We start from the raw sequence: 22,659 nt of genomic DNA on the forward strand, positions 1-22,659 counted from the left end.
AGTGACAGGCTGTCGCAGTGCACGGTTGTGCCTGATTGGCTAGCGTCGAACCGAGAGGCCCCGCCAGTGGGCGTGGCTCACATACGTCATCGCGGATCAGCTGTTAATGTTCCACAACAATAACAAAGAGCTGAGTTGGGAAGTCGGGAAAGGCTGGCGGAGCGAACGGAGTGTAGCGCAGCTGGGTCCATTATACATTATTTCTTCTGCGAAGAATTTTTAAGTGTGTAAATATAAATAAAGTACTTACTACCTCAAAGTCAAAAGATTTTTTTCCTTAAGAAATATTTTTTTCCCCGATTACGTTTTTCTTGCCGCAGGTGAGTTTTAAGTTGTTTTGTTTCAGTGGCAGGAAACAAAAAAAAAAGTTTTATTTTTTTCCGCGAATCGGCTGTTGTTAGCGGTTGATCGTTTCGGCGATTGATCGTGACGTACGAAGATAATGCATTACAATGAAAAGGAGTGACGATCGCCCGGACGTGATATTTCTAGCTTTGATAAGCGGATCGAGGGACCGACAGGCGGGTTAACGAACCGAGACCTCCGCGCTGGCGTATAGATATTTACACGCGGTTCTTATTCTCGACCGAAGTGTTTTAAAACGCCGTATTTCGTGAGACACCGCCTAGAAACACATTTTTTCCTCAAATTTGTGGTCGGATCTTGCTTCTGGGTGTGTAGAATTGCAAGCGACCACCCTCGGTGCTTGCAGATAGCTGTGGAGGACCGACTCCGGACCGATGCATATCTAATCGCCCAGGCCGAAGTGACGTTTTGGGGGGAATATTAAGGGTATCAATCTACGATAAACGTTTAAGATCTTTCGTTTTGAGTTTGGCGAACTATTGTGGTTTTATTCTATATACTCGATTATGGATTTTTTTTTTAGTCCATTCGCGTTTTTTTCTGTATAAGTACATGATGATTACCTTCGCTGAAAATGGTGGTCTGTGTAACAGACTTGTCAAGTTTGAAAGGATTCTTGCACCTTCCTAGTTAACTGATCAAGTTATGGTTATACCTTACGCATTCTGCTCGCACCACGCACGCGCCGGAGGGCGACTTTACCATGGGCTGACGTCATATGCTCCGCTAGTTATCCTTAACTTGGTGGGTAATTAATTATCGCTTCAAGAAGTCTTAGTAGCTCGGTATATTGTTAGACTCGTTTCCTGTGTCGAAAACCGCATTTTGAAATGCATTTGCGGTTACAAGTGCAGCGGATACTTCTGCCGCTTATCAGCCTTTTTTCTCCGGATGAAAGGCTGGTAGCGGATGATAATTCGCTGTCGTTGAACAAATGGAGTAGGTTCGTAATGTGGCCTTTTCACACTTGTGTAAAGATGCGTATTATTCAAATTATGGTACATAGCAATAGGTATACTGGACCATCTGATCCAGTGTGGAGCGTAAACGCAGGACACGTTTGTGTGTCTTTACGGTATTTGCGTAACTCTTTGCAGATGGACGTAACCGATGCCTATTGTGCATGCGAAGTGTATAACATACACGAATTGTAGACACCTGTCGTGACTGAAAACCAGCCTAACTAGCTTGAGAACTCCGCACTCACCCAGAAAGCCTGGCAGTTTCCCTGAATTTGATCGTTAGGTGCACGTTAGTTGCAGAAAGATATTTTATCCATGTCGTTCGTCCGGTTTTGATGGCTGCTTGCGTCGCCGTCTGTCACTGGTTTTCTAGGGCGTTCTGTCTGCGCTTATCTCTACCACGTCCAGTTTTGGTGCCCCTAATCCGAAGATCACGGCCAAATCAGGATACACCAGATGTTTTTGTGGTGTTGTAATCCCGTGCCAATTAACAAGGCATCTTCTCTCGAATGCAGCTGGTTGAACTATTGTTTGGATAGTGTTTTTTTTATATATTGTTTTCCAAGAAGAAGCTGCAAGGTTTACCCTTAGCTGAGCACAACTATCCATACAGAACAAACCCATTATTGAGGACAAACAACTATTAAAATGTGGTTTAGATGGTTTTTATTACAACACATGGATGTCCTGATTCCCCAGAGGACTTGATACAGTTGAATTTGGCACTGATCGTGAAATTTAACCAGCTGCATTGATCACTAACATTCCCAGTTGCTTTGGATGAGTTTTAAATGTGAAAAATAGTATTGTATGTAATACTTGTTGTGAGACCTGTGCTTAGTTGGTCTCGGCCTTTGTGAGATGACAGCAGCCCCTTGGATGCAGAACTTTGACCTTTGACTCCGAACTCTGTTGGGAGGGAGCTCTCTCCTCTCCGGTGGCCCTGGCGAGCTCCCAGTGATGTCCCTAACCGCTGGTCAGATCAGATCAGCGTTCTCCCCTCTGCTCCTGACCATAACTCCCATGATCCAAAAGGGGCTGTTGGCCTGATGTCAGTTTTCTAAAACGACTGGCCTGCCGATGAGAGTGAAAGGTCAATCGTGTCGACTTAACAGCCAATATGCAGCCGTATGCCAGAGAGTCACTTGTATAACATGCATGTATGCTACAGAATATGTTTAATGAAATGGCCGTTATTCGAATTGCTTTGTTTAACGCTGGTTTGGAAGTTTCCAATGTGCTTCTGCCTTCCCATCCACAGACACACACTCCACACAGGCAAAGTATGTCTGCTGTTCATTCCACCTCTACCAGATGAGCCGGGAGTCCTACGCACCAGTGAGCCCCGCCCTCACCTCCTACGCTGCCCGGAGCAGCGTCAGCGGCCGATGAGCAAGGCGCCCGGTTCTCACCCTCAGCCGGCCGGAGACGCGCTCTCAACGCCTGGGGGGCCGCCAGCATGTTCCACAGGTTTGCCAGTGCCATCTTCGGGGATGGCGAGCAGGACGGTGGCAGCTGTGAGGCGGACCTCAGCTTTGACGAGAAGGAGGAGGAGAACGAGTGGATTCTTGTCGATTACCTAGGTAACCCGCCGACCTGTGACCCGAGGCGTTGTAAGGGTTCCTACACCTTCCCCGCTTACACAAAGGTCACAGGTGGTAACTATCTGTGCTATGGGGTGTTTTATTTGCACAAACGCTCCCTGGTTCGGGTGTAAGAGACAGACAGGTAGCTGTTGGGCTTGAGGTTTTAGGTTCTCAGAGGTAACAGCCCACGGTCTCACTTCTTCTGTTCCTCCATGTATCTCTGATACTTGCTTAGCTACAGTGCCCAGTGTAATCAGCATTGTGGGCCACTGTCCCATGCTGATCACCCCATGCTGATCACCCCATGCTGATCACCCCATGCTGATCACCCCATGCTGATCACCCCATGCTGATCACCCCATGGGGCCATTGTTGCACAACCGTGTTTCACGTCACATGACACACGCTGAAGTCAAAGCGGAAGTGAGTCTGAGTTACCGGCACATCTGCTGGCCCTCTCTTGGGACATATTTCTGTCTGTGCGAAGACCTCGGTTTGTATAACGCAGCACGTTAGCATGAGTCTGTGAATCAGGGGGTCTGGTATTTTTTTCTGAGGTGCTGTGATGGCAGTGCTCCTTTTTTGTCTGCCGGGGGGGCTCTGTCTCACCCCTGGGTTACGAGTCACCTCTGCATGCCACCATGTGGTGGGGGCGGGGGTCACAACCCTGTCCCTGTCTTTAAGTGCCCTCTAAAAATACAATAAGCATGACTTGCTCATAGTGACCCATCCTTTCGGTTCCCTGTTTTGCTCTTCAGGTGGATATGTCAGGGTTAGTGTATCAGGGTGTATTTTAAGATTTCCCCGAATGGACACTCAAGACCCTTTTATCAGTGTTTATCTTGGTGCTTAAATGAAATTGACAGGTTCCAGACCTGCACACGGCCATTCTGGACAGCATGATGGAGGGATTGAAAATAGTTCTTTTTTTTTTTTTCCTTCACTCAAGTCATAATTTTAGTTGCATGATTTTTTTGAGCTTTGGGGAACTTGCTGTGTTGTGTTTTGAGGTTCTTGTAGCACCGCAAGCAGCAAATCCTAAACTCCCCTTCGTCATCATTGAAGGATGTTTTTGTTTTTCTCCCACGTAGTTGTTTGTGTTCAGGATTCAGGTTTATTTTCCATGCCGGTCACTCTGACATCGATTCGGCTGTGATGTCACGGAGAAACCCAATATGTTGTTGAAATTGTGACAGTCACTGAACCAGGGTTTGTTGTAAGAACTATACTGATCACTAATGGGGCAGCGCTGACCTCTGGTTGCATTAAGGAGGATCTAGTTTAATTTGAACCTTCAGAAGTGTTTCCCAGCGCGCCCCCTGGAGGCCAAAAGAGGTAATGCAGTCAATGTTGACATGACCCAGGCAAGGATGGGCTTCTTAGCATAAATATTTTAAGTGACTTGTGTTCTGTCCTTTGAAGTCTCTGCTGTGTTGTGACGGGTTTGTGAATGCAGCCGCTCTGACCAGAGTGATCTTCCTCGCAGCTGAGGCCTGCTCCAGCCCCCACAGCGAGGTATCCGTCGGGATACCTCCACAGGACGAGCTCGCGGTGGGCACGCCGCCAGCCTGCTGCTCCTCCTGCTCCTCGCTGGACGATGCTGAGGATGACGGCTTCCTGCGGCTGGGCACGGTGGCGCTGGAGGAGAGCTGGTTCGTCACGCCACCCCCCTGTTTTACCGGCCAGTGGCCTCGAACCCGTGCTGCTGGAGACCAGCCCCCTGGAGGACCTGCTCATCGAACACCCCAGCATGTCCGTGTACGCGGGACACTTGCCCCGGCCTGCCCAGGCCGCTGACACCTCTCGCTCGCCTCGACCAGTCTCTCCTCAGGTACACGCCCCTTCCCTCAGTGTACCCTCCAGCATCCAGTGTTCCTCTTCCCTTCTATCCACTGGGCACCAGTGTTTCCAGTCAGTTGTCAGGTTCTCAATTCAGCGTCACACGGCCACATTTAGTATAAGGGGGAGGGGGGGGGGTGGACTCATGTGCACTGTGGTGTTCCCATGAAGCGAACAGAAATTATGAAAACATCCATAGTTTCGTTTGTTCATATAAGCTTAATTCACTACAGGAATGTTTTGGACAATGAACGTATTTCTGTATTGTATACAGGGGTACCGTAAAGGGAGGGGGGACAGTTAGGACGATTCCAGGGGCCACTTGATATGCTTGCATGGGGCCACAAGCCTCTAGCAGTGCCCCTGATTATATGATTATATAATCTTAATTATATAATCTGATTATACAACTTTTTTAAAAAGAGATTGGCAGTGTGACAAGCCACGAAATTGCATTGTGTAGCTTGTAGGCCTGAGCTGAAGACTCTTTCATTGTTTGCTCAGGCTACCAACAAAATACATTGGTATATATGTAGATTTAACAACAGACATGTTTAGGATATAGAATATAGATTTAATTCAATTAAGCACTTTATGTGTGGGGGGGCGGCCGTCGGCACTTTGTTGACATGCCGCTGTTTGTCTGCAGAGTGGACGTCCCCACATGCTGCCGGACTCCATGCTGGCTGCTACGCAGCTGCTCTTTCGGCTCATGCCGGCCTCCTGGAGCAGGCCAAGCTGGGCCGGCTCGCCCAGCGCGTCCGGGACGGCGTCCAGAAGCACCGGCTGTCTCGCAACGCCCTTCGCCGCCTCAACCTGTCGCGCGAGGGCACTGTCCGGCAGGCCAAGGGCAGCGGGCTGCTCGTGCATCAGCCGGTACAGAGGCAGTTCAACTACTGAGATCGCCCCCTGCTGGACACCCTCCCCCCTGCAGCCATGCCGGAATGCTAGCTGTGTGTGTAATCAAGTTGCTGGGGCAGGTTCCCTCTGACACCGAAAAGCACAGGAACATACGGGTGTTTGGAGAGAGCGGCAACCGTCTGCTTTTAGGGGTGTAGTCAGGTGCTGCCGTGAGCTCTTCAGAGTGAAGGGAAGGTGTCTCAAGATGAGAAATGTCCTCTACGCTTTTGCTATCGTTTCCACAGAGCTGGAGAGTCATGCATCTGACGTTTTTATCACACATGTGCAATATAAACCTAAATCCTTACTCCCCGTTTTCCGGTTGTGCAGCTCGGAGGGAATCTGCCCTAAACTCTGTAAATCAGTACATTCACACTATTTTTTTTTATGGTTATCACTAAAAGCCTTGTATTCAATACGGATTAAACTGAAAAAAAAAATGTATATTAAAAAAGAGGGGAGAATAAAGAAAATTAATTCCAAAAATATTTTTAAAAGGAAAAAAAAAAGTGAAATTATTTCTTATTAATATGAAGTTTGTATACAGAAGAGTGTATTATGTGTGTGCAAAATTCAGAGTATGTTAGTGTGTGTGTGGTGTAGTTGCATGGTTGTATATTGTTAGATTCCACCTAGGTGAAGATTTTAAAGTGTTTTATTGTATCTTTAAAAAGTAATTGTTCTAAATCTGCAGTATGCTTCTCAGGGTCATAAAAGATCATCTTTACAGTTGCAGATTACTTGACAGCAGTTTCTGTTGGTACATATTGTAAAACCTTCCAAATGTGTCCAGGAGTTAGTCTGTGGCCTTGTATACATGTATTTTATTATTATTTTTAAGGAAATGCGTGTTTCTTTAGAAAATAACAGGACTTAATTAGTTGCTGGCGTGAGGACTGTGAAACTCACTTTCTAGTTAAAACTTTTCTCAACTGACTGTTAAAAGCCGATCAGAAGACTGAGTGAATTTTCAATGTATTTGTTCATAAACTGTCTGTATTTGTTTACTCTTAGTTGCATTTAATTGAGAAATATTTAAACCAAAAACTAGCAACTTATTTTAGCCTACAGTAGCGTTATATTCTGATGTTTTGTTTTTGAATTTGCAAACAGGTTCTGTTTTGGCGGGTTGTCTTCAAACCTTAGGTGTTTTCGGTTTCTGTCTTTGAATGTGGGCGAGACGATGGCGGTGGTGTCATAAAGAGTCAGACCCCTGTTTGGGCAAACTTATCCACACGTGTAGCAAAATGGCCGCTTTTTCTGTTTGGGAAATTTTGTTTTATTTATACGAGTATGCATGGTCTATTGCGGTTGTCTAATAAGCACTAACTTTGCATTTTCTTCAGATTGTATGTATCGCAGTGTGTCCAAATGTGTTTTTACCCGCGAAGGTGACTGCGGTGTATCGCTAATTTCCCCTGAATTTGTAATTCTTCTTGTCGTTGTATCTAGCAAAGACGCTTTCTTTTAAACGTCTGTTTTTTTTTCCTTTGTGAAATATGGTCAACTGAGGAAGTGAACGGAAAAACTTCCAGTGCAAGAAGGACCCTTTCAGTTGTCTGATTTTTGTTGCAACAGGGATGACTATTTTTACTTCTGCCTTGAATTACTTGTTGGGGATCACGTGCCTTCCAGGTTCACATTACGTCATTGCATTAATAACTTGAACTGTCCGAATGGACGGCACAAACAGCAGAAAATCAACTATGCACAAAAGGTAGTTTCTTTGAGCCACTTTGCTCTATACACTTTTATAAGCAGATGTAGCAACCCTTTTGTTTAAAGTGTGACGAACACGTTTATGTTTGTGTAACAGCTTTCAACTGTTATAGACGTTGCGCGTTTTCTTTATAGGTTACTGGAATAATGCAGCACTTCGCCAAAAAGTGTAGGAATTAGCGTTAGTCCTTATTTATCTGAGTATACTTTGCTGTTTGGATGTATGACAGATGACTACAAAATCCTTGCTTTTTAAGGTCAGCAAAACGGACAAGTGAGAATAACGTAGTATGTTTCTTTTTAAAATCTTGAACATTTTAATCATGTTGTAACCCACCAGTCTTCAATAAAACGTATAACATCTTTGTTAGTTTGTTTAATAAATGTTAATACTGAATCTCCACTTTGGAAAGCATGCATATATTATTTCAGAGTTATACAAGGTTTCTTTGGTCAGTTTAGGTACAATAAGAATGGCATTACGGCCTACCAGATTCTGAATGATAATTGAATTTTTTTGGTAACTCCAACACTATAACTAGTAGTCGTGGACACATAAACACAGCTTTTATTCATATGGTTGTATCGATTTGTATGAAATTATGTGATTTTTCGTCATTGCTGACCGCTGTGTTCTAAATGACACCCCAGACGTCCCCTTTGTCCCCTCTCGCCACCGGTTTTTTGGTACGTGGTAGTGGACAGATTCGTGGGTGCTTTTCTCTAATATTTCTGTAAATCGTAAATACTTATTTGAGTCATTTTTAGTGTTTTTCAGGTGATCCCATAAATACATTTCTGGGCGATACAAATTAATTACTGCGCATGTTTAACCCAATTCCGCAGCGTCACGTCAAGTAACATGTAAATTTGCTAGTTACAATTTAGCATGTTATTCTTAAAGAGCCGGCGCTGAGCCATGACGGAGAGTAAAGCATAATTTGGTGTCAGCTCTCGCTGATGAGCAGCAAAAACTGGAGCTTTCGGCTCGCCGGCTCGGTTTGTTTACATTCTGCGCCGAGCACGTTGTCTCTTTCAGTCTCTCTCCAATTGGCCGACGTTCTGGCGAAGCCCCTCCCAGAGGCGCGCCAGACCAGAGCGAAGAAGCCGCAGAATCTGTTTTTTTACCAAACAAGTCTGATATTCGCAGGATTTCACGAACGGTCCTCATAGGGCTGGCAAAGCACTGGGTTTCGGCGTCTTTCGCGTTTGACCGGAAAAAGGGGAAAGCCCTCTTTTTTCAAATTTTTTTCGCCGAACTCCTCCTTTATCGCAGCGGAGCTGTCTCCACCTCTTTCCCGCAATACGTTCAGAATACATTTCCTAACTCTATTTACCAAGGTTAGACCCGTCCAATGTACTATAGAGAATGACAGTCCTTTATATTTATTTATATGGGATTTTCAGTGAGAATGTTCAGGTTTGAAACACTTTCTTCGCTGACGGGTGCGCGGCCAGGGCAGGGAACGCGCCTGCGCGTTGGCGCCGCGCCTCCTGACTTATAAGGCTTGGCGCCGGCGCCAGCTGATGCTTTTATTCGTGGCGCTTAGCTGGTAAGGTCTCCTGGAGCGCCGTCACCGGGTCCTGCTTCGCAAACGCGCTTTTTCGGAGGTGATTTAGCCATCTGCGTATTAGGGACTGGGGGTTATAAGTAAGGCACATGGTAATGTCGTGTCCGCACAGCTTAGATCACACTCTGATGGGTCTCGGCTGGCTTTGGACCGGCTCTTGGTATTTCGGGTTCTGTTATGACCGCGTCCCCAGGTTAAACCGCGTTTATGTGCAGGGTGGGTAGTTAGATTGTCATTACAAGTTGGATTTCTGGTTGGCGGCAGAATTGTGTGCTTCGGCGCAGTATCTCCGGCTGAGCTGGTATTGCGAGGGGAAGTGCCAGTTTAACTGCATTTTTTTTACTTCATTGTCTTTCTGAATCCGATGGTCTGAAAACGACTAGGCGAGTGTATAATCTAACCATCCGGTGTGCTTTGGGTTATCCGGCCAGGTTTGCTAGCTGTCTGTCCCGGCGCCCGGCTAACTAACCCGGCCGCTACGTGACAAAGGTTGATCCTCCCGCTCCGCCGAATTGGCGCGTAGCGTCGGCGCCTCAAGCCGGGGCACCGGGCGCCCAAAGCCGCCTTTTCGCACGGGAGCCGGCCCAAATGCCCGCTCCGCAGCCCGCCTTTTAAAGCATCTTAATGTTAATTGTGAGCGTTTTTAGTTTCGTGAGTAACAGAGTTTTTTTTTATGGGGGGTGAGGGGGGGGGGGTTGCGATTTTACCGCCTTGAAGCTGTGTCCGGCCAAGGGAGAAGTTTCACCAAAAATCTGTTAGCCGTGATGTTTTTTAGTATTTGAGTTTAAGTAATTGTAATTGTTAATGTATTGTTTTAAACTTTATTTATAGGAAGTCCCACTCGGTAATCGCTCACACGATGTCAAGACGCAGGTAAGAGTCGTACCTGGAGAAACAGAACTGCAACTAATTAATTTATTTTTCTAAATAGTAATAAAATATAAATATAATTTCCATTGTATTGTATTATTAGTAGTATTATTCATAAAACTGCCCGGCGGTGTCCTTTGCAGTGCTCGAGTCACGTTACAGCCCAGGGACGATAATGCGGCTGCACATAAAGGCAAACTTGCAAGGAAAAGGAAATCGGAGGTTCGTGCACATAAAAAAAATATATATATATGTGTATATAATATAAAGTTGGTATGTATATGTATGTGTATATATAAGTGTGTGTAATTCACTATAAGTTTGTGTTGCCGATTTTAACTCCTTTTCCTAACCGTTTACAGTGCAGCAAACGAAAAGCGCCTCTCTCCGAGAAAAAGCACAGTTATGAAATCCAGGTATATAATCTTGCGTAAATCTGCAACTAAAATGAAAGATTAACGAACGATAGCGTGGCTGCAAAGTGTCTGTATGAACGTATCCATTGTGTATATGACTAGTAACTGATCTGAAGCATTTTTTTAGTCCTGTGGATTTATATAACCTCATGTCCTGGGTCTTTCATCTTCACCTCATCACACGCATTACATTGTTTTGCATAAAAGGGACATTTTAAATGTCATTTTTTTGGGGGGGGGGACATTTGTGGCTTTCTGATGAATAGACGTCTGGCCTGTGAGTTTGTTGTAGGGCTTCCATAACCTTTTCGTTTGGACATTTCAGAACCGGTGGGCGCAAGGAGCAGTCAGCCCTTGCATCCTTATAGAGACGCCCTGCAAAGATGAAGAGGTGACCAGCAACCTGTCTGGGTTCAAGCAGTACAGGTTCAAAAACCTCTTCATCAAAGCCCCATCTCTGCCATGCTTGAGGTACGTGGACCTTTGGTTCTCTGCTCGGGCATGTAGGTGACACTTTGCATGTGCCTTGCATGAAGCTTGCATGTATCGCTTTATGTCCAAATATCATCTGAAGAGCCCTTTTCTTTGGACGTTCCCTTAATGTTCCCCCCATCCTCGTTCTGAGGTTCTTCCTGAGTAATTGTTGACTGCCATGTTCAGAATTTTGTAGCGTACCGTTTTATAACCTGTGTATGTTGCCACTGGTCTTAGGCTAGCGGTAAGCATATTAGAACATGCCAACCACAGGAGTTTGCCCCCCCTTAATCCCCCCCGTGTTTTTTGCAGTTGGGCTAGTTCTGAGGACGTCTGGGTAAACATGCTGAGCAAAGAGCTGAAGTATGTTCATGACAAGAGCCTCATGGAACGCCATCCTGCACTGCAGCCCAAGATGAGGTCCATTCTCCTCGATTGGCTCCTGGAGGTAAAAATGTGGAACTCCATTCAGCTAATATCCTGTGACTGGCAGAGTAGTCGCATCAGCTTTAGGGCCCTTGAGCAAGACCCTGCCCCCGTAGTCATTTCACCCTGTTTGACCCTTTGCTGAATCTAGAACTCGTGCAGAGCAAGCTGGGATATTCCTATTTATGGCAAGGTTAATGGTTAAAACCTGATTTCATTGTTCGAAGGCACTTCCAAGAGCAAATTTTCCAGTCTGAATGTTAAGTTCGGCAGACGTTGTACAAGCTTGTGATGTGTTAATTTCTGTAGGTGAGTGAAGTGTACACACTCCATCGAGAGACCTTCTACCTAGCGCAGGACTTCTTCGACCGGTTCATGTTGACACAAGTGGACGTGCAGAAGAACAGGCTACAGCTGATTGGCATTACGTCCCTCTTCATCGCTGCTAAGATGGAGGTACGGACTTGGTTATATGCAGTGGTCCGCCTTGCCCTTCAGCGTTTTTGCTCTGCGTTTGTTCATCTTTGTAGCAGCCTTCCCTCCGGCCTGTCGCCAACTTTTCATGCCCCCATCTCCCCCCCCCCCCCCCCCCCCCCAGGAAATCTATGCCCCCAAACTGCATGATTTTGCCTACGTTACGGACGGTGCCTGTGACGAGGAGGAAATCCTGGAAATGGAGCTCATCATTTTGAAGGTACCCCTTTTTGAAACGTATGTTCTTGATGGCCAACAAGTCTTGGTAAGCAAATAAAATTTATTGTATACTAAATTTATTGTATCCCCCCCCCCCCCCACAGGCCTTAAATTGGGACCTGTGTCCGGAGACTGTAATCTCATGGCTGAAGCTGTACATTCAAGTGGCCTCTTTGAAGGATGACATCAATTTTCTAATACCTCAGTTTTCTCAAGAGACATTCGTACAGATCTCTCAGGTAAGTGTAAGCTGATCAGGTCCCTCCACCCAAGGGCCCCTGCCTCCTAAACACACAGAGTACTCCCCCGATATTGGTAGGGAGACGCCCCTACTGTCAATACTCGAATCTAAACCTTTGCTAATTCCTGTAGCATTTAGCAGTACCATACCCCATATGCATACGAATGTCTGGGGCACTTTATCTGTGCACTAACACTTGATTCCCTCAGCTCCTAGATCTGTGTATCCTCGATATTAATTCGCTGAAGTACCACTACGGAATGCTGGCAGCTGCGGCTTTCTGTCACTTCACGTCGTTCGAAGCCGTTGAGAGAGTCTCAGGTAGGCGGCGCTCGGTTTCCCGTAAGAAGCTCCCTCAAAGGCATTTATGACTCTTCTTTTCGGATTTTCTCCTGTACTTCAGCGTGGTTTGTCCTGTGCGCTTGGTTCCGATTTTTCGCTTTCTAAACGGCGTGTCTCTTCTGCGTGGTCGGGTTAAGTCAGACCGCCACAGTGTCACTCAGAGCTGCGTCCTGTAAAACCCGGCTTCGCGGTGCCTTCTGTAGGTCTGACGTGGGACACTTTGGGCGACTGCGTGACCTGGATGTCGCCGTTCATGACGGCAGCCTGCGAGTGTCCTGTGCAGCTCAAGGATTTCAAGAAAATAGCCGTGGAGGACAGGCACAACATCCAGACGCACGTCGATTACCTGCTCATGCTGGTGAGCCTCCTGACTCTCCGTACCGTGGGTTTTGATGGGGTGCTTTTGTTCGCCGTAATGACATGAAACTGGCCATTTTGCATCCTTGGTGCTAGTGCTATCATGCTAGTCGTAGGGCTGCCAGTTTTGCGGTCAAGTTGTGGCAGTATGTGTCTGGAAGAAATTTTTAAAAATTTGAGTTTGGTGTCTCTGCTTTCAGGATAATGTTCAGCAGAAGCAGACAAGCACCCTTCAACTCTCCCCCATTCCTGCTGGAGGAATCTTGACACCCCCCAAAAGTACAGAGAAGGGTGTTTCCCACTGAGCCTGACGTCCTCCACGGGGGGGGCTCACCTGAGCCAGTCTGCCTGCTGGCCGCCGCCTGTCAGCTCAGGTTTTTCTAGAACTTTATGGCAGCTTTTTGTTTTTAAATGATTTTTTTTTTGTAAGCAGTACTTCAGCTGTGAAAAGGGTTTTACCTGATTTTATTTTCCTTTTACCCATTGAAATGTCTTCCTGAAGACTCGCATCTACCGTGGTGTGATTTAAGTCGGACTTTACGCACGTTACTGTAGATGAGGTTGTTGCTAATGCTGAGCTGGAAGGACTTTTTGGGAATGAATTTTTCTGTTCTGCCTTCTACATGTAGAATCTATAGAAGACTCAGTATTTAACTCCTATTTTAGAATATTTAACTCAATGGTCTTGCCCTGAGCAGCATCATTTGAGTACGATTTACTTGATCATTTCCTCTAAACTGGCTGTTCACACCCCACGTCGACTTCTGTGCTGGTTTTAGTTCAGCTGGTGGGGGTTTAGGGATTTCCATTAGTAAATCAACTTGGGAAGGCTCAGTGACACCCCCCCACACACACACACACACACACAGGCAGAGGCTCACTGCACACTGCACAGGAGTTCAGCTGTCACGCCTCCTAATGATCTGAATGTACAGTACACTTCAGCACATGCAAACTGTGCTAAACTGGTGCTAAAATGGAGTTTGTTACCCATGCAGTAGGATAATCCCACCTGTGGGGTGGGACGGGCCTTTGTTTTGCAAGCTCAGATTGTCACAAGCCATGTTAGGTGTGTGTTGGGGGGAGGGGGGGGTCATGCTGTCCCCTCTATCAAAATCTGATGGCTTTGTGGTTTCTTCTTCTATTCATTGCCTCCCTTCCCCCATGAAAGGTGCTTTATGTTTGCAGTTAGTCATTCCTGAAAGACTTGAGTTTTTTTTTTTTTTATATGAAAGTTGGTGCAGAATTATTACATCTATTTATTATTGTATAATGTCAATATGTAAAGGTGCCTACAAGCATGAATTGACTTTCCTGTAACTTAACACTGCCAAAGGCAACTATTTAATACAGGGTGCATGTTCATCCCATCTTGTACAGAGCCCCATGTGTTCCTGTGCCTCTGTCCAGGGCCGACCTGAACTCCAGGAACCAACAGGGATGTGAATTTTTTTTGTTGTGCTATTTCAAAGCTAGACTTCGAATAGGTCTGAAATAAATGCCTCCCACCTTCCTAGGTACAGAAGTGGACCAAGTCTGCTCAGAATACAATAAATGACATACAGTTAGCATGTATATAGGACATATGTATATGTGTACATATAAATTCATTAAGTGACTTGTTTATTTTCTAATGTGAAATAAAAAGCTCTACAGCTTGCCTGTACAGTAACATCAGTTGTGCTTATTGCTATTTAACCCCCCCGATCTGCCCGATTTTAATGAGTCTCTGTAAATGACATGTTCTTTGGGGGTGGGGCGTGGGTGAATTTCCCATGCTCAACTCCTGTAAGCATGTCTACTTCTGTCCTTGTATTCATCTGTTAGTCTTTAATTTTTCTTATAGCTATTCTAAGTTTGGTGGGAAAATGTGGTGACATTTAGTTTAATGTAAGCTGGTAAGCTGCTAAGGCAGTGGCCCTAAAGGTCTCTGCTTTCCGTGGACCCCGGCTGCTGCCCGGCTGTGTCTGTGCCCATTCTTCTTCGAGCAGCAGATGTTTACACTCTGCTGGGTCGCGGCGGCTTTATGTCGTGTAAGAACAGGTGCCCTTTTTTTGTAAATGTGCCATCAACCTGCACTTTCAAACTAATTTTACCAGTGAATGCGCAGCTGAATCAGGCTAGTTTCTCTGTTTTGATCGTGAACAGATTCCTTCTGTTCATCCTTTGGCTGAGACTGTGAGGGTGTGTCTTGGATCTTGGGGGGGGAATAATGGAGAACGCGATTCCCCCCCCCCCCCCCCCCCCCCCGCCGTCACAGCAATGAGTCCGCATGTCATTGTCCTACATCTTGTTCTGCATTAACGTGAACGCTGTGCCCTGCGCTCCGATCATGTGCTGTGCTTCCCTCTTTTCTCTGAGCGTGACTCGCAGGGATCCCACTAGTACTGGAAAACCTGGAAAACGCAAACGATCGACGTTGCCGTATGAAGTTCTGAATATGTGGACATTGAAAATTGCTTGAGTGTTTCCCAGGTTTTCCCGGATGAGTGAGAAACCCCCACCCGTGACTCATGTTACTAATCCTTGCTTTATAAATGTCTTAAAGCTGTTGCTTTACAATAGTGCTGATACCAAAGTTAGCAATAATCAGCTTCTTTGATAAGCAGTGCTGATCTTGTTTATTCCTATGACATCCTTACACTAGTTTTTGGACAGATGAGTGACCAGGTAAAATCCACAGACAGAACTTGCTGTAGAATAAAGGTCATGTCATGGTAAGTATTTGTTGGCATGAGGTAGCAGGTGGCACAGAGATGACAAGAGCCCAGACTGCTGTGATCCTTTATATTCCTGTGGTGATTCATCGCTGCTCCTGTCAAGAGTCTTTGGCCGGGAAATGCCAGCTAGTCCTTATTGAACTAATTTGGTTTCAATGTATTTAGCTGACTGGTTACAAGTAGAATTAGGTGCAGCCTCCATTCAGGGTAGCATGGGTGGAGGTTCCCAGCCCATTAAGAGATTTGGTGATTTCTTTGCTAACATTATCACTCTAATGGGATTCAGATTTGGGTTTGTACTTCGTTTTAAGTTGGTGGCTGAATTGTCAGCTAAAATCAGGTTAAACTAAGGTATTATTTAAATAAAATGGCTTTATTTGCTCTTTTCCTACCTCTTAAAATAAATTTTCACCCACACCTATTGTAGACGGCTATAGCAAGGTCAATGTGATGCAGATCCATATTGCTCAGTTTACATCTCAGGAATGATGAAATAATATTTTCTGAATGCACGCAGCTCTCCCATTTTTCTCACAGTGATATGCATGTCTCACCGTAACACCGACTTGGTACAACAGGCCAAACCCAGCCCTCGTCGGGCATGTTTGAATTCAGCTTGAAGTTGCGCAGATTCAATTAGCCGCTCGCTAATGAAGGTCAGTTATTAGAGTGTGGAGGGGATGAGATTCAGCCTGAAATCGCCCGGGAATCTCACCTGGAGCTCCCTGTGTAATTCAGACTCGCAGATGCCTTGACCTTGCGTGGAAGCAGAGGCTGGAATACAGCTTTCATCGGTGGCTTTGGGACGGGCGGTTTGAAGTGTCCGCCTTGGTGGCATCTGTCTGGCTGCTTCCTCAGCCGTTGGCGCCAGTGGGCATCACACGCTCCCTTTCTAGGCCCTTGACAGTTTCTTGCGCCCCCCTGTCCTGGGCCTCCTGCCCCCCTACAATGCTCCTCTTGTTAATGTCTTATTGTTTGACCCTGGGAATGAGTTGGGCCCCCCCACTGGGGTTCAGTGCCCTCATCCACCAGCTTCACCAGTACTGCAGACCTGCCCCCCCACTCCACCCCAGACAAAGGACCCACAAGGCCAGCTGAGTAACGAGTGCCTGACTTTCATGGCTGTTGTCCTATTTTGTGACCCCCCCCCCCATACACATAGATGCAGTCACAGCACAGACGGAACTTGAAAAGAAAATTGAAGAGGGAGACGTGAAGAATGTAATGTACATGGTGCCGAGGTGACGGAGCTGCTAAATTGATGACGTGTGACGCAGACCGCCCGTGCTTATGCTTACATTAAGTACATATTAAGGACAGCTGGCAGACCTACTGGCTTTAAGAAAAGGTCTGTCGGCCTGAATTCATTCAGATTAGATGTTTTACATGAATAGGTCTTTGAACATCGGTGTGCAGCTTTGCGTTTGCTTTGTCTCGTGTTTTTCTGCAGGCCCATGTAGCTATTGACAGACTGTAGACTCATCTGTGGAGGCAGCAGCAAAGGGTCTGGACTTTCTGCTCCTCAGCTCTGCCCCCCTGCTGCCTGTGAGTCTGATCTGTGGCTCGAGCTCTAGTCTCTACATTATACCATTCAAGCACCAGGATTGGCTAGAATTTGGATTGCGTTAGAAAAAGCATCTTGCTGTTGGAGTCCTTCTTGACTTTGGGATGCCTGTTGACCAGTTGATCTTACAAGAAGATGTTCTATCACACTGTCCTGAATGTCAATTTAAATCAGTTATTTGGATGGGCGCTGCCAGTTTAGTTAATCCTGGTAAATCAGATACATCAGTGACTTGCACTGGATGCACTGGTGTATGCACTGGAGTGAAATACATCCTTGTCTCTTCACCCAGAAGCAGATGTGACCAACAGCAGCGATTTCAGAACCATGAAGTGCAAACAACCTTAAAAGAGATTAAGGGTTACCATCTATAAGTTTGATAGAACAGTTACTCACTGTGATTGCGATACTAAAAGGAAACATTATGTTTTTGGTCATTAATGTCGCTTTCAAATATACCATAGTCTGCAACCTCCTCACTAAATGCATGTATCTAATTTTCTGGACTGGATTAGTGCTGAATTTCTAAATGTATCATTTCTGGCCAGTAGGTGGCAGTCTACCGCTTTCAACAGTCAAGTCTGGCCTATTATGTTTCGATTGCTAGTCGTAACATCCTTGTTTTCTCATAAATGACATTATGAACCTTTATGAACCTTTATGAACCTTTAAACTCAGTGTTGAACTGGGCTTATTATTAATTTAAAAATGTTTTTTTATAATGGATCTACCTGAGGCAGCAACAAGCGTCTTGGGGCTGAATAGACACAAGTCACTGTGAAATGACCTTACAGGATGCCAACTGCTATGAAGATCTGCCTCCATCTTCCTTCCTAATCGTGATGCCGACGGTGTTGCTGTGCGCCTCTGTGTCGCACAGCATTTACGGCTGTGCCGATCCGCTGATTTCTGACTTACTGGCCAAGCTACGCATAACAATACGAGGATAAATCACATGCGATATGCAAAGATCTTGATTTCTGAACACCGAAACCTTCCTGCCCGCCTTCCAATAAAAGAGATCATCTTGTGATGCCATCAGGAAAATCTTTTTATTAAAATTTCATATACAAAAACAATATCTGATGTTAGGCTGCAACATAACAAAAATATGTACATAGTATGCAGGCGTGCGGTGAGCCTGCTTTAGTGGTGATCAGGGTCAGACGAGGGGCCACTGGATTGCTGTGGCACCCAAAAAAAAACAGCGTTTCTGTCCCTTTGACGGCCGATTTCCTCTCCTCTGTCAGACTCTATACAGTATGTTTACTGCTGATCCGTGTCCCATCGCGTGTTCCTAGGAATATGTGCTGTGATACACGAGCGCCAATGAAGAGGGGAGGTTGGCAGCGCTGCTAGCGTGGCAAGCGGTTTGCGCGGGGTGGGGGGAGGCTGGCTGTGTGTTCGCTGTTGTGACACCCACCGTCCAAATTTCCGTCTCAGCCTATATGTTCTTTTTGGGTCATGTGACTGGGGCGGCGTAAACACAGCCTTTGCGATTTCTTACTTACTCGAGGCTTCCTCCCAGTGTCACAGGTACCAGTCTGAAGCTCATTATAAGCTAAAGGGTGCTGAATTTAGAGACGATCACCGTTTCAGAGTGTGAGATACTGTTTTTTTTATCAAACACAGGCTGCATTATTCAGCAGTGCGTACCTGTTCCACGACTTTTACGAACTTTCTCCGCATGCCAGGACTCCATGAACGGACACGTATACAGTATATACGTATATATACCCCACATACAGTGCAGACATTTACAAAACGTAGTGGTAACACCAAACTTTGTTATTTTTGATTATTATATATTTGTTTAATAAAAATATACTATGGAACCATTTTGGGAACATAGCTATCAAGTTTCAAACATACGTAAATAAAAATAACATGGTCGGTTGTGGTGGCTGTTTTGCACCGTTGTTTAGGTGCTGAATAGACTCTGACTGGACCACCCCTATCCCTCACTGTCCACTGACCCTAACCCCTAACCCATCCTTAAGTACATTCTGGCAATTCCATCATGACATCACAAGATGTCTGTCCCAACTTAGCTCCGAAGATGGGAATTTTCAAGCAGTCCCACGTCTCAATACAAAAACAGATAAATAGTCTAGAACAGACATCAACACAGTGTACATCCAGGAGGGAATGTATTGCAGTATAAAAATAATTCACATACAGTCAATGGTCAACATCTAAAGTTAAATCCAGCTATTCTCGCTTGCTGTCAGTGGAATGCATTTCCCCACTATCAGCTTATTAAAGTCTGTATTTTTGGCAAATGGATTCAGGAATCCTACACAGAGCAGTGGAGGCGCTTTTGTAGTGCAAGTGGGGCTGGATTAAAAAGAAAACCGGTGTGCTTGGAGAGGCCGGCATCAGCTCACACGCGAGGAACCATCTCTTCCTTCCTCTCGGGAGCTGTGAGGATTATCGGAGATGCCGGGACCTTCTTTGTCACCGAGAGACCGGCACGCGGTATTCTCACGCTGCACCCCGGTCACATGGCATTTCTGGTCACAGCCTCCAAAAACAAATTACCGTTACTTATGTACTGGGGCGTCTTGCTGTTTCTCTTAATATTTAACCCCCCAAATAAATGCAGCGCATTCAGAATTTCACAAAGAAACATCAATAAATTAGACTCCCGACCTTTCAAGTGCTCCGCTCCTGCAAACCCCTTTCACAGAAAAAGCATCGACGATTTCCTCACAGAAAAAGAAGAGAAAGAAGGTCACTCTGAAAAAAAAAGTTTTGTTTTTTGATTTTACAAAGACTTAAATTAAATTAAAGAAAGTGAAGAAACTGGTTCAGTTTGGTGCACTGTGCCATCAGTGGGGGTCCTGGCTCTGGCCGTACTTCTGAACAGCCTCTTTGTAGGTCAGGACGAGCTCGGGCCGATGGTACAGCTCCCTCAGGGCCTCGAACTTGGGGCCCCACTGGTGCAGGCAGTCATAGGCAAAGAGGTCGTCAGGTGCGGCTGAGCCGAGTGAGCTGAGGCTGCCGACAGGCGAGGCTCCGCCCTCCACACAGTACACGTGGTATGTGTCTGCCGGGAACGCCTGGTCATCGTTATCCGCCTCCCACACGATACGGGAGACGTAGCCCTGGAAGTCCATGGGGCAGTGGGTGCCGCAGCCGCCGGAGTGGGGGCAGGCAACGGAAGCAGCAGCGGCTCCTCCTGGATGCACCTCCTCCTGGGAGCCCTGGGAAGATTTGATAAGAGGAGCCGTGGTGCAGGAGGATGACTGGGACAGGCTGGAGCAAAGGGGCCTCTTCAGCTCGGTGATGTCATAGGCATTCTAGAGCGAAAACACCACTGATACATGAATGTCCAGCCTGGCGGCGTACAAGGGTGACACAGCGGGTGAAAACATCAGCGTTACGAGGATGACAGCGGGTGAAAACATCAGCGTTACGAGGATGACAGCGGGTGAAAACATCAGCGTTATGAGGATGACAGCGGGTGAAAACATCTGTATTACGAGGATGACAGCGGGTGAAAAACATCTGTATTACGAGGATGACAGCGGGTGAAAACATCTGCGTTACGAGGATGACTGCGGTGAAAACATCTGCATTATGAAGGTGACACAGCGGGTGAAAACATCTGCGTTACGAGGATGACAGCGGGCGAAAACATCTGTATTACGAGGATGACAGCGGGTGAAAAACATCAGCGTTACGAGGATGACAGCGGGTGAAAACATCAGCGTTATGAGGATGACAGCGGGTGAAAACATCTGTATTACGAGGATGACAGTGGGTGAAAACATCTGTATTACGAGGATGACAGCGGGTGAAAACATCTGCGTTTCGAGGATGACTGCGGGTGAAAACATCTGCGTTACGAGGATGACAGCGGGCGAAAACATCTGTATTACGAGGATGGACAGCGGGTTAAAACATCAGCGTTACGAGGATGACAGCGAGTGAAAACATCTGTATTACGAGGATGACAGCGGGTGAAAACATCTGTATTACGAGGATGACAGCGGGTGAAAACATCTGTATTACGAGGATGACAGCGGGTGAAAACATCTGCGTTACGAGGATGACTGCGGGTAAAAACATCTGTATTACGAGGATGACAGCGGGTGAAAACATCTGCGTTACGAGGATGACTGCGGGTGAAAACATCTGCATTATGAAGGTGACACAGCGGGTGAAAACATCTGTATTATGAAGGTGACAGCTGGTGAAAACAGCGTTACGAGGACGACAGCGGGTGAAAACATCTATGTTACAGGAATGACACAGGGTCAAAACATCTGCATTACAATGGTGACAAATGGTGAAAACATCAGTGTTATGAGGGTGATGAAGGGTGAAAAACGTGCTATGAGGGTGATAAAGGGTGATAACATCTGCGTTATGAGGGTGATAAAGGGTGATAACGTGCTATGAGGGTGATAAAGGGTGAAAACGTGCTATGAGGGTGATAAAGGGTGATAACATCTGTGTTATGAGGATGTCAGTGGTGAAAACATGTCCGTCACACATTGCATTAGGAGGAGGGCCCTACCTGGTCTTGCTCGCCCCCTCCCTCCTCGTTGTAATTCAGGATGTTCTCTCGGATGTCCTCCAGCTCTCGTGCTCTGCCGGGATGTGGTACACCCCTTGCTTCTGGAACTTACTTCGGCTGCCCTTCTGGTTCCACACTGTGACGGCGACCAGAACCGCTGAGGGGCGGGGCGGGGAGGTACAGAAAGGAATGAGCGTGAGTGAAACTGCTGCAGTCTGACCCGTTCAAACCCATGACAGAATGAGAGGGAGGCAGCGCTGCCTCTATGGACGGCCAAAGCCCTGCCAGACTGACTCCCCCCTGCTCATCGGCCACGTTGTCTTCCTGCCGTTTCATTTCTTGAGTCATCCATTTGTAAATTGCAATGTGCGTCACCTCCTGTTTTCAATTAGGAGGGGGAGGGAGTGGCACCCCCTGCCGAATGTGTGGCTGACACCCACCATGGTGCTGGTACCAATTGTATTATTAGGTCTGGTGCCATCTTTCTGTTTCTTTCTTCTAAAGGGGTACTGATGTTTTACGGGGGGGGGGGGGGGGGGGCTGTCACCGTGGAAGTTGCTGACCTGTCACTCTCCCCTCGCTCACTGTATACCCAGAAGCCCCTGTTGCAGCCTCTGGCTACATCTCAGAACAGTCTGCCTGGTTTAATCTGCCTGTGAGCACTGGTTTAAATTAAAATGGTCTCAATGGATGGGCGGAGCCTTCTGGTAGGGGGGTGGAGCTTTGCCGTAATTACCGAAGAAGATGAGCAGACACATGCTAATGGCCAGGATGGAGCTGGGGCTCAGGGTGGCCAAGCGCAGCGCCTTCGTCCGGCTGACCTCACACCGTTGGCCCCGGAAGCCGTCCAGGCAAAGGCACTGGAAGTTCTGGGGTGACTGGGTGAGGCACGTGCCACCGTTGTGGCAGGTGGAGGGTGCACATGGGGATGGGGCGCAGTGCTGGTGCCCCGACACGTTGTCCAGCACCATGACCTGGCCAGCCGCACACCTGGGGAAATACAGAGAGCAGAGAACTTGTACACACACACATATACATACAATGTCCTACTGGGAGCCACTAGTACGGATGGCTGTTATATGATTTAA

The 22,659-nt window shown here is 46.6% G+C and overlaps 3 protein-coding genes across 6 annotated transcripts in view; 2 read left to right on the forward strand and 1 right to left on the reverse strand.

Moving 5' to 3' along the window:
* Nucleotides 1-107: 107 nt before the first annotated feature.
* Nucleotides 108-7,735, forward strand: tp53inp1 (tumor protein p53 inducible nuclear protein 1). Its single transcript, XM_049025955.1, is given in 5 exon segments — nucleotides 108-320; nucleotides 2,590-2,911; nucleotides 4,401-4,594; nucleotides 4,596-4,751; nucleotides 5,405-7,735. Coding segments are annotated over 4 exon segments (723 nt in total). The 5' UTR covers nucleotides 108-320; nucleotides 2,590-2,787; the 3' UTR covers nucleotides 5,654-7,735.
* A 48-nt stretch (nucleotides 7,736-7,783) lies between these two features.
* On the forward strand, nucleotides 7,784-14,434 carry ccne2 (cyclin E2). 4 transcript variants are annotated; one of them, XM_049025953.1, is made up of 12 exons: nucleotides 7,784-8,713; nucleotides 9,775-9,816; nucleotides 9,957-10,035; nucleotides 10,176-10,229; nucleotides 10,555-10,700; nucleotides 11,016-11,151; nucleotides 11,439-11,585; nucleotides 11,728-11,823; nucleotides 11,927-12,061; nucleotides 12,273-12,384; nucleotides 12,609-12,763; nucleotides 12,963-14,434. In XM_049025953.1, the coding sequence occupies exons 2-12, from the start codon at nucleotides 9,803-9,805 to the stop codon at nucleotides 13,065-13,067; spliced, it is 1,179 nt and encodes a 392-aa protein (XP_048881910.1). In that variant the 5' UTR covers nucleotides 7,784-8,713; nucleotides 9,775-9,802; the 3' UTR covers nucleotides 13,068-14,434. The 4 variants fall into 4 exon arrangements, with proteins under 4 accessions (XP_048881910.1, XP_048881908.1, XP_048881909.1 ...); XM_049025951.1 differs by lacking the exon at nucleotides 7,784-8,713 and adding an exon at nucleotides 8,794-8,925; XM_049025952.1 differs by lacking the exon at nucleotides 7,784-8,713 and adding an exon at nucleotides 8,882-8,983.
* Nucleotides 14,435-18,073: 3,639 nt separating this feature from the next.
* The window catches only part of si:dkey-22o22.2 (neural-cadherin), a 93,768-nt gene continuing 89,182 nt past the window's right edge, over nucleotides 18,074-22,659 (reverse strand). Inside the window, 4 exon segments of the mRNA XM_049026598.1 lie at nucleotides 18,074-20,348; nucleotides 21,572-21,630; nucleotides 21,633-21,728; nucleotides 22,308-22,561. Coding sequence (XP_048882555.1) covers nucleotides 19,878-20,348; nucleotides 21,572-21,630; nucleotides 21,633-21,728; nucleotides 22,308-22,561 — 880 coding nt within the window. The 3' untranslated portion in view covers nucleotides 18,074-19,877.

This window comes from Brienomyrus brachyistius, chromosome 9, assembly GCF_023856365.1.
Source record: "Brienomyrus brachyistius isolate T26 chromosome 9, BBRACH_0.4, whole genome shotgun sequence".
NCBI classification, from domain to species: domain Eukaryota; kingdom Metazoa; phylum Chordata; class Actinopteri; order Osteoglossiformes; family Mormyridae; genus Brienomyrus; species Brienomyrus brachyistius.